General features: G+C 35.2%; 2 protein-coding genes across 3 annotated transcripts; one reads left to right on the top strand and one right to left on the bottom strand.

Annotated features, from left to right (window-relative positions):
- The first annotated feature begins 1,572 nt into the window (after positions 1-1,572).
- On the top strand, positions 1,573-8,333 carry LOC133172124 (inactive pancreatic lipase-related protein 1-like). Of its 2 annotated transcripts, none has more exons than XM_061306944.1 (7): positions 1,573-1,590; positions 6,084-6,165; positions 6,319-6,626; positions 6,813-7,044; positions 7,303-7,419; positions 7,495-7,617; positions 7,893-8,333. In XM_061306944.1, the coding sequence occupies exons 2-7, from the start codon at positions 6,120-6,122 to the stop codon at positions 8,129-8,131; spliced, it is 1,065 nt and encodes a 354-aa protein (XP_061162928.1). In that variant the 5' UTR covers positions 1,573-1,590; positions 6,084-6,119; the 3' UTR covers positions 8,132-8,333. The 2 variants fall into 2 exon arrangements, with proteins under 2 accessions (XP_061162928.1, XP_061162929.1); XM_061306945.1 differs by lacking the exon at positions 1,573-1,590 and adding an exon at positions 4,522-4,537.
- Positions 8,334-10,208: 1,875 nt separating this feature from the next.
- LOC133172134 (toll-like receptor 5) lies at positions 10,209-11,064 on the bottom strand. The gene has a single exon (XM_061306954.1). It carries the CDS (start codon positions 10,897-10,899, stop codon positions 10,270-10,272), a length of 630 nt encoding a protein of 209 aa, XP_061162938.1. The 5' UTR covers positions 10,900-11,064; the 3' UTR covers positions 10,209-10,269.
- Between the last annotated feature and the right edge of the window lie 391 nt (positions 11,065-11,455).

An 11,455-nucleotide genomic window follows, 5' to 3' on the forward strand; every position in this document is an offset into this window, starting at 1 on the left:
CAAAATTTTAAGATGGAACTCAAGCTTTTCGGAATAAAAATTTTTATTTAAGGTAGTCCGATCCTCAGGTTCTGACAATCAGCTTATTAAGTAATGGAAAATGCTCGCAAAAATTGTCTCTGATTTCACAGAGTAACGTGAATTTACCCATGGTATTTCCTCAAAGGTCATCATTATTAATCATTTTATAAAGGGAATATTATTAAATCTCAAATATATTTTCAGGAAATGCGAATAAAAACACCAGGTGTGCATTTTCTTAGTGAAAATTGATCAACAAATATATTTTAGGATAAAAAATTATAGGTATCCAGGCATTTGGAGAAAGTTGCATCTTTTTTATGCTAATATACAGTATTTTAATTCTTCTATTTTCTTCAATTGTTACATAATACATAGTGTAAAATGCTTGTGCTATCATTGCTAGACATCACAGATCAGGTCTAATTTCATATCATGCTAATTAACATTGGTACATGTATCTAATGCTAGATTAAAGAAAATTTGCTCAAGAGATTTATTTAATCAGGCAATCTTTTATTGATAACTATTAATATTGTTAATTTTTTTCAAATTTAGAAGGCAAAATTAAGTTTAAATGAAAGTATGAAACTCCCTGAGTGGGAGGTTAAATGTATGTATGGACTGTGGTACTCAGGTGACCGTCAAGACTTGTGGATCTCTTGTTTGTTGAATTACACCCCAGTACAACTTGCATTTATTTTAGGAACGAACAATACATGTACAATTCGAACATTCTCGTTTGAAACGACGCATACAGTGATTACAATGACAGAGGTATTTTCAGTTGTGTTAATTTCAAACCTTAACATTTAAATATAAAATTCCGAAACATACATGACATTGATCTGTATCTTAATTTTCAATATTTACCATTTTTGGGAAAAAATCTCTTATGGATTATAGACAACGTACAAACGTTACATGCATAAATATGTGAGCAAACGATTGCGGGTTTTTTTCTTCAAATTTCTACTTACAAATTCATACAACTTTAATACAAACAATTGAAACTTATTCAGTGGGATATGCTGAATGATAATTACGTAAATTCGTCATCTTTATGTGTCGAAAATCATCCCTACCTTGCAATTTAACAGGTACTTGTTCTTCTCTAGGTTTGTTTACACGCTTCTTCCGCTAATTTTAGTATGTGGGTTAGATACTGTGGAGTATATTTTATCTTACAGCGATGCAAACGATGATAAATGGTATATTTTTATCGGAAAAGTCATAGATGTCCTTTTTTTCTTCAGAGAAGCTAAATATAACTTTGAAACATTTGTAAAAGTTCTTCACAAAGAAGCCACGATGATTACTCCAATGGTTGGTACATTACAAATATCAACATAAAACAGACAGGAGATATTCACTTGCAAAAAAAACGTTCATCTTCAACAGACCGTATCAAAAAACATAATGCCGTCTTCACCCGCCGTACAGGTTTAAAGCCTGTAAAAAAAAACAAACAGGAGACACGTGATATCATGCATCCCTTTAAAGACCTAGAAAGCATGACATTCGTTCATTTTGGTTTGCATGTGACAAGGCGAGAAGGGAAAAAGACAGGTAAGTTTTGAAAGTTGTCTCTTTTTTGCCTTAAAATTTTAAATGCTTCAATTTTGGGCTTATCTGACAAAGTTTATGCTAAAATAATCAGGTAGCAAGAACTTTCATCGCTACATAATGGAGGGTTAACTGTGTCCAAAATCAACATCTACTTGCATATAGAACTGTACTAAACTTTCATACTGTCTACTTTCTATTACTTGGCCATAAAGCGGTTATATATATCAAATTTTTGATAAACAGAATATCAGTTTTGATGTTAAATATTCCATCTAAAGTTTCGGAAGTGTTCGATAAATAAACTTGGATCCTGTCGCGTGCGTTGCTCAGTGGTTAGAGCCTAAACGTTCTGCAATCGCTAATTATGAAGTTGACTCCTATGTCCAACTGCGGGATTTTAAGATGAAACCTACAAATCAAGGGCGTAGTCACGGGGGAGGGGGCAGCGGTGGCACTAGCCCCCCTTTCAGATATTGGGGGGGGGGGCAAGAGTGTGCCTGTGCCCCCCCCCCCCCCACTTAATGTAGAACAAAATCACAGCTACCGGTATGTTGAAATTATAGTAAACCTCATTTCCTCATTTTATGGCAAATTTATTTTATTTTCAGCAACAACTGAGTAAGCATTTCTCTTGAAGTAATAGTAATGTAATATACTTTTTTTTTTTTGCTTGTCAAGGAAATTTGGTAGTTGATAGTGCCCCCCAACTGAAAATATATGGTTGTGCCCACTCAAAGTGAAATTATTGCTTCCTTCGGGCCTGTTAATTTCTTTAATATTACACGTTTTACATTTTTCTTGGATTTGAGCCCCCCTCCAAGTTTTAAGTTTGTGACTACGCCTCTGCAAATCGTGGGTGCTGGCACAAAAAAGATACCTCACTACTCAAAGACTTCATACTGCCGAAGTGCCATGTACAGATCTAAAACTGCAGTCCTTCAACAGCGAGCATCTCAAGATAAGTAGAAAAAATAGAGAAGGGAAGTAATAGCACATTTCTGAAACTTTGTTTAGATATGTAATTAGTTAACCTCTTAGGTCCAAGAGTCTCTTTCTCTCCCTAAGTTTTTAGGTCACCTGAGTCACTCAGGTGACCTACTGCTATCCGTTTTTGTCCGTCGTCGTTCGTCGTGCGTTAACATTTGAACATTTTTAGCTTCTTCTCTGAAACCGCTCAACCAATTTCAACCAATTTTGGCATATAGCACCTATGGGTAAAGGGGAACAAAAATTGTGAATTTCATGGTCCCTGCCCCCCTTGGGCCTGAGGGGTGGGGCTAAAACCACCAAAATTAATGCAATCTTTAAAAATCTTCTTTACTCCTGGACATCAAGCAGTCAAACTGTTGGCATGATTGTAATAAGGATTGAGGCCTCAACCAAAATTGTGAAATTCATGGCCCCAGGGTCAGGGGTTGTGGTGCTAGGGTGGGGCTATATACATCATATAGTGAAAATGCATTATTTCTTTGAAAATCTTCTTCACTGCTCCCGGGTATTAAATAAACTAACTAAGTACATAGTTATGTTGAGCAAGGCTTTATTGATTATGTAGTGAAAATGCATTAAATCTTTGAAAATCTTCTTCTCTGCTCCTGGGTATGAAATAAACTTACTAAGTACATAGTTTTGATGGCCTCTACCAAAATTGTGAATTTCATGGCCCCTGGGTCAGGGTTCTGGTGGTGGTGGTGGTGGTGGTGGGGGGGGGGGGCTCTATTAATTATATAGTGAAAGTGCATTAAATCTTTGAAAATCTTCTCTGCTCCTGGGCATGAAATAAACTAACTAAGTACATAGTTATGATGAGCAAGAGTGCCTCTACCAAAATTGTGAATTTCATGGCCCCAGGGTCAGGGGTTCTGGTGTTAGGTTGGGGGGGGGGGCTATTGATAATATAGTGAAAATGCATTAAATCTTTGAAAATCTTCTTCTCTGCTCCTGGGCATGAAATAAACTAACTAAGTACATAGTTATGATGAGCAAGAGTGCCTCTACCAAAATTGTGAATTTCATGGCCCCAGAGTCAGGGGTTCTGGTGTTGGGGGGGGGGGGGGGCTCTATTGATTATATAGTGAAAATGCATTATTTCTTTGAAAATCTTCTTCTCTGCTCCTGGGTATTAAATAGAAAATCTCCTCTGCTCCTGGGCATATTGGAAGCAATCAGAGTAATAGTTTTAATAAGCAAGGTATTTTTACCAGAATTTTTAACATCTGGACCATTTAGACAAGTGTTCTGATAATGGCCAGGGCTCTATTAATTTGTATTCTACTGAGTGAAGTTATTCCCCTTTGCCATTCACCTTTGATAATTAATCACTGTAGATAATGTATTTGAAAGGTTAATAAAATAAGAGAATTATGCAATAACATTTAATGTATAATACATAAAGTACTTTCATAGTTTTAATAATCAGGTAGATTTGGAAATAATAGATGAATAAAAATGAAACAAAAATTACTTATCTTTTTAAATGTTCAAAAGCCAAGTGAGGCCAATGTGAGAGGTAATAGTATAGACATTTTGTTAAAAGTCTGCATGGTAATAGTGATAAATGGGGGACAGATAGAAAGATACTAGAACAGTTATTTTGTTGATCTTCATCATACTGTTTTCCTTGCTATTGGGCAACAAAGCTTCATTTATCAGTTTATGGATCCTCTAAATTGTTGTGCTCAGATGACCGTTAAGGCCCTTGGGCCTCTTGCTCTTATATATTATGTATCTTGATTTAGGAATTTAAGCGCATTTATATTATTATGCAATTAATGATACTTAACAAAAAGTTGCATTTGTTAACTGATTGCTCTTTCACAATTATATATATAAAGCAATAAACATTGCCTTCTGAAAAATACATTTACCGGTAGCACTGGGTAATTTTTTGTTTTTGTCAAATAATAGGTACCACTGAAGCCCATCCCATGTGCATTGAAGTCTTCAGGTATAGATACTATTGTGACTCGCGTCCAGTTTATCTTGATTTGATCATATTTTGGCTTTAATGATTAGACAAACAACTTAATTGCGGTAAACAGTTAATAGTAAATACCAAATAGTTCCAGAATCTTATAGGAAGAATAACCCACATGATCATGTATATATATAGATTCGGGGGTATTTCAAAAAGATGTGACTTTTATAAAGCTGATTGTTGAAAATGGCGGTTTTAAAGACATTTGTATTAATTTTGACTTGTTTTTTTTCGAGATGTATACAATACAAACGAAGTGGAGCGGGGGTACACACTGGAAGCACCATCTAAATTTCAAATGGATTTGTTAAAATTTTGAAAAGTTACGGACTTTTCAGTGTTTTATATTATTTGTGATAAGAAACTTTTTTTGTTTAACATCTCTTCGAGAGTCTTTTACTCATATAAATACGCAATCATTTGATGATGGAGGGCTGCAATTTTACACCTGAAGTAGGCAGTTACGGTCTTTGAGCAGGATATTTTTTTCGTACCAGTACATACTGCGACACGGGACCTCGGTTTGCAAGGTCCGGTCTCCACGACCGGCAGTCGGAATCGATCCATCGACATAAGGGTCAACCCCTTACTAAGTGATTCTAGAGCAATAGTTTCTAAACCTGCGCCTCGCAATGACATCAATTTCTTGTGAATTCAAAGCATAAAAGCCTTGCCTTAGTTTTAAATCTTATAATGTTGTAATGGGATAACTTTACAATTGAATAAGTCACTGAACCAAGGTTATTTGGACAAGGTCAATGCCACAGGGCTAAGCAGTGTCAATTTCTTTACATGTATAACTTTGTACTGGAATTGAATCAGGAGGGTTTACAGAACATTCCACAGAGATTGCTATTGACAAAGAAGTCTCTTCTTCTGGGGCCCGTTTTACAAAAGAACTTACGACTAAGACCAAAATTAAATTCTGCTTGTAACTTTCTAATTTACATTAAATTGAAAACGGTTTTAATCTTTTTATGAGGGATGTAGAAAGATATTTTACGCTAGTAAATTTAAACAAAATCATTCATTTTACAAAATTTTACAATGAAATAAAGTTTTTGGTCTTAGTCGTATTAAGTTCTTTTGTAAAATGGGCTCCTGGGCAATCGCCAATGTCACATAGCAAAAAATTTTAAATGTTATTGATCGTTAATCTGTTAATTGCCTGTACTTGAAAGTTCAATTTTCATAATCGACACCAAGGTTTCTGATGAAAAGAGACGTTACAACTTTAAACCAGGAACATTTCAACAAATACACACCCCATAAATTTGAAATATATTTTACTGCAAGACGGTAAATTTTTTCTTAAATTTATTTAAAAGTACGCCCTTTCTTTAGTTGCCATGCAGGGGTGGGAGGAATTAGTTCCATAAGAACAACTCTTATTGAATATAACTATACGATTGTTATCCGGATATAAGACGGATCAGAATAAATAAGTATCTGTAATACATATTTCTTGTAGTATGCTATATGGTGTTAGAAACTGTACTTATTGTTTCTTTTTCAGTTGCTCATTGATAAACTTGTTCCAAATTCATCCACAATGTTGAAAAGCTTAACATTTCTGCTTCTGCTTACATCCACCCAAGGTAACAAAAATATCTGATATCTAGAAGAATTCAATCCCAAACTAAAATATTCTGTGCAAAATGTGTCGAATTGGAACTAAACAAGCAAAAGATTTCGAGATAGCTACTTTTGTACATTCTTGATATAATTTATAAGACAATCTTTTCTTGTAGGATTGTGGTTTCTCAAATCAAAGCCAAAGCAAGTTTGTTACCCACACGTAGGGTGTTTCAGCAATGCAAAGCCATTCAACAATGCAAGGGGAACCTTGCCCCAGTCTCCGAGCAAGATTGAAACCACATTCAGCCTGTACACCAGACAGAACAGAGATACTGCCCAAATCCTGGATCCATATAATACAAACACCGTCTCCAATTCCAACTTTGATTCCAATCTACCGACTATTTTTATCACCCACGGATTCCAAGACACAGCAAAATCTGGATGGCCACTGGAGATGAAAGACGCCCTTCTCGAAAATGTTGGCATTTTTCTGCTAAATTTCTTATTAATGTCAGTTAATAATATTATACAAGTCTGTTAAACCGGATGTACCCCTGTAACATCTGTTAGTAATGTGTTCTCAAATCCAAATGGGCAAAATAAAACGTATATTAGATAAAGATGACAACGAATAATATATATTTTTTATTATGCTTTTTTTCAGGGAGACATGAATGTGATAGCTGTTGACTGGTCAAAGGGCACTCAAGGTACAATTTACCGTCAGTCCGCCGCCAATACTCGTGTGGTTGGGGCCACCATTGGGAACATGATAAAAGCTTTACGAGACAGCGTCAGCTTACCTCTGGGACAGGTCCACCTCATTGGTCACAGTCTCGGTGCCCAAATCATGGGGTATGCCGGAGACTGGGTACGGGGAATTGGCAGAATAACGGGTATTTAACGTATATTTTCGTTTGCTGCTTCCGTATATCATATTGCAATGAAGATATTTTAAATTTATTTTAAAACCATCTCTTGATTTCTTTTCAAGTGTAAAGTGCACCGTACCAATCTCTTTTCATGTTATAAGTAGATTTGAAGTTGATCGATTCTTCACGATACAAGAGCTCTATTTCTTTTCCTTTTTCACAAATAAGTTAGTAACAGTGTCTATTTCAAGGATAAAATGAGACATTGCTCTTAAATTTTAGGACTTGACCCGGCTGGCTTATATTTTGAAAAATTTGACACCAAAGTTAAACTGGATCCCTCTGACGCGAGTTTCGTTGACGTCATTCACACCGATGGGGCCTCGCTGCTGGAAATGGGTAGGTAACAAATCTGACGAAATTCATGGAGAGCATCTGAAATTGTTGGCTAAGGTCTTACTTTTTTCCTCATAGCTTTTGGAATCAGGACACCGAATGGACATGTTGACTTCTATCCAAACGGGGGTACAAGACAACCCGGATGTAAGCGTAATCTGTGGAGCAACATTCAGAATTTTTTCCAAGGAAAAATGGGAAGTACGTACTAGTTTTCTTAATGCTGTTTCTTCATTTTACCGCTGTGCTCTATGAATTTCTACTGTAGCACTTTGAATGTTTAGAGTCCCATTTCTCGCAATAACAACCGTAATATGATCTCAATTAAAGGGTTTTATTCACTTTACTAAATTTCTTTAAAAAAAAAAAAGAAACATTTTATTCTTCAAAAATGTACTTATCGTTTTAATTAATTTTTTCAGACCAGCGAGATGCAGATCTGCAGCTAGAACACTAATATATTCTTCTTTTTACAGAGATTTCAGCAAGCGTAGCATGCAGTCATATGCGGGCTATCTACTTCTTTATCGAGTCTATTAATTCCTCTTGTGGATTTAAGGCCTACCTCTGTACAACTTATTGGGACTTCTACCGTGGCAAGTGCATGTCGTGTGCAAATGGCTGCAACAGAATGGGTTACCATGTCGATAAGAATGTTCACGGCAAATTCTACCTGCAAACAAATGCTGCTCCTCCCTTCTGCAAAAGAGACTGAGTCTGGAGTTTGAAAATTCCGTTTTAAGATTTGTTTTCGGTGTTTTACAAGTTATAGCACGCTTCACTTGTAAACAGAATAAAACGATGAACATTTTTTTTCTGTTTTTTGTTAAGTCTTGTTTTGTTCTGTTTTTTGTCATATATTTTGCAAATAAAAGCAAGATTGTTCACTGAGTGTTCAGTCTTGCAAACTTTTCTAACTTTTTAGATTGTCCTTCGTAAATCAACCACTTAATTAAAGTAAAAAAAAATAATTAAAGGCATTCTTCATTGAGAGAAACTGAACTCTGAACAAGGCTGAGACTTGTATAACGGCTTGAGATGACGGTCAAATCTAAAATATGGCGGACAAAGATAACTCTCTCCCTTTTACGAATCATGTTCAGCTTTAATGCCAGTTTAAAATGGTGCTTATTAGTGACTAAAATGATTTTGTTTTTGATTTTCATAAGAGTTTTAGGCGAGAAGTAAAAATAATAGGAATGCTATTTGTTGAATAGAACATGCAAAGTATATTCTCTGTTTTTGAGTGCATTTTTGCATCTATTCAATTACTATACAGTATTTCGAAACAAAAAATCTTGTTATGTCTTCTTTTTTTTCATATTCTAGACATTAGTAGACTAGTGTGATATTTTTGTTCAATTCTTCATCAAAGTATTAATTACAGAATACGTCAAAACTTTTAGAAAAGCTTTACAATCGATTTAAATCAAGTGGCGTTCTCTTTCTTCTGGGCGAAAAAAATAGCATCAACATTTTTCTTCAAAGGGGAAGGGGGGGGGGGATATGCAATTGATAAACTTAGTCTACCAGTAGCAAATTATAACTACTGTGTTAACCTCAGTTGTGTGGGCTAATAGTCAGCTGAGAAAACAACTTCAGGGAGAGGTATTTAATCCTTATTTTAACAAGAAGCCCAAGAACCACAACTCTCACCTGAGTCACTTTGGCCCTGCTGTTTTTCATAAGATTTTTCCCTTTGTAATACTTTGATTCCCTATTGTGGCCCCATCCTACTCCGGGACCATCATTTGAACAATTGAAAATCTAGAAGCTTCCACATAAGTTTTAGGTTTACTGGCCCAGTGTTTCTTGAGAAGATTTTTAAAGATTTTTCCTATATATTTCAATGTAAAAAAAAAATTGCATCCCTATTGTGGTCCCAGCCTAACCGCGGGGGCCATGATTAGAATCTACACTACCTCAGAAAGCTTCTACATAAATCAATTTAGAATCAACACTACCTCAGGAAGCTTTCACATAAGTTTCAGCTTTACTGGCCCAGTGGTTCTTGAGAAAAAGATTTTTACAGATTTTCCCTATATGTTTCAGTGTAAAAGTTTGATTCCCTATTGTGGCCCCAACCTAACTCTTGGGGCCACGATTTGAACAATGTAGAATCTACACTACCTAAGAAAGCTTCCACATAAGTTTCAGCTTTACTGGCCCAGTGGTTCTTGAGAAAATGTTTTAACGACCCCATCCTATTTTTGTCTTTCTTGATTATCTCTTGAAAGGGGGCTTGGCCCTTTATTTTAAACTTCCCTTCTCCCAAGGGTGCTTTAATCCAACTTTGATTAAAATTGGCCCAGTTGTTCTCGAGAAGAAGATGAAAATGTGGAAAGTTTTCAGACGGACGGATGGACGGACGGACGATGGACAACTTACAATTACATACATGTAAGCTCTTCTGGTCTCTGACCGGTAGAGCTAATGAACGGTCTTTCTAAACAAAAATATTTTTTTTAGAAATACAACAACTACAAAACAAAACTAAATAAAAAACAACAAAAATAAAACAAAGATTTAAAAAGAACATCGATGAACGAATTGAGGTCAGGTTGATTTTATAAACTTCTGATTTTTATAGAAGTAGAACTTTAATTCTGTTATGACGAACTATTGCACAAAATAAAATAAAAACGGTGACCTGTATATGATTATCGACTTTGAAAAAAACTTTTTTTAATATGATTTATGTTTCAATTTGAATAATATTCAAATTCAATCATCAAATCAAAATGCTCTGACATTTAAAAAGACATTTTATAATGGTTTGAATGTAACACGGTTCGCTGCTTTGTGTGTGTTTTTATAAAAATAAAAAAAACCCTCGTAACACTGACTTTTGCATTAATTACGCCGGAGAGCCCATACTAAGTCACTCTGAAATTGTCTTTCCTTAGTTTGACCATGTTCCCATCGAAGGACCTCCTCCTTCTTTATTTTGCGATGCAAGGCAACTGGGATTTGTTCAAATTTTAGTTCCTCTATCATTACAAGTATAATTTTCTGAATGATTGAATCTTCCTTGCACAATAACATGTGGTCTAATTCAACAGAATGTAAAGGCTTCTGTGTGTAGTTTCGGGATAAAATAATAAGACAATTTTTACTCATTTCAATATTTTGACACATATTACCAATCTCTGTTAGTCCTTGATGAGCATCTCTATCACTAAAATATGTTTTAAAATTTCCGCCAAAAGCATGATTTTCATCCATTTCTTCGTTGTCGATGTACGGAAGCAAATGATTTAATACCCATGGATAGTCGCTTTCTGCATACGACAAATATACATCATAGCGTTTATCTTCTAGCAAGATATGATTTTTATTGCGGCGCTGGTTTCGTTGTTTTAAATGTTGTCGTATTCTGTAAAGTCTATAGTCCAATCTCTTTCGAAATACTATACAAACAAAACCAGAGCTAGAACAGTTATGACTAACAAACATCCCGACAGGACTACCTTGATGTTCCATAAGTCTTCCTTGGTAGAACCGGAACTCAACAATATGTTTTCGTTGTTAGGCTGTAAATCTGGAACTTTTTCCTGCTGTAAATCTCGATCTCTATCGAAATTCATAAATATTCCACGTTTTACTCGTCTTGGGAATATCGAAGGTTTAGTGGAGAATGTGCTGTTTAAAAATTCACTAAGATTTTTCATGATTATCTTGAAAGCTGCTTCATCCTTATACTTGACACGGAAAATGAATTTAACAAGTATGTTCCAGATTTATTTTGGCTTCCAGCCAAGAGAATAAAACTAAGATTTTCGATTAAGCTGGGCATTCAATAAAGATCAATAGTCTGATAGAATTTTAAACGGTAGATTAAATGTCGGGTATATATAACTATATTTTACTTATTTGTTCCGTCAAATTTCGTGTACATATAGTGAAAATTACTTCAATCAAGCATCTCGTAAACGTACCTCATTAAAAAAGAATGGATAACTTGACAGAGCAGGGGAAATCTCAAAAAATTTACAGAGGTGTATAATGGAAAATCAATTCATGCATATAGACAAGGAAA

The sequence above is a fragment of the Saccostrea echinata genome, unplaced genomic scaffold, assembly GCF_033153115.1.
Source record: "Saccostrea echinata isolate AGI-Se365-2 ecotype Australia unplaced genomic scaffold, CSIRO_AGI_Sech_v1 ptg000054l, whole genome shotgun sequence".
Lineage (NCBI taxonomy): Eukaryota > Metazoa > Mollusca > Bivalvia > Ostreida > Ostreidae > Saccostrea > Saccostrea echinata.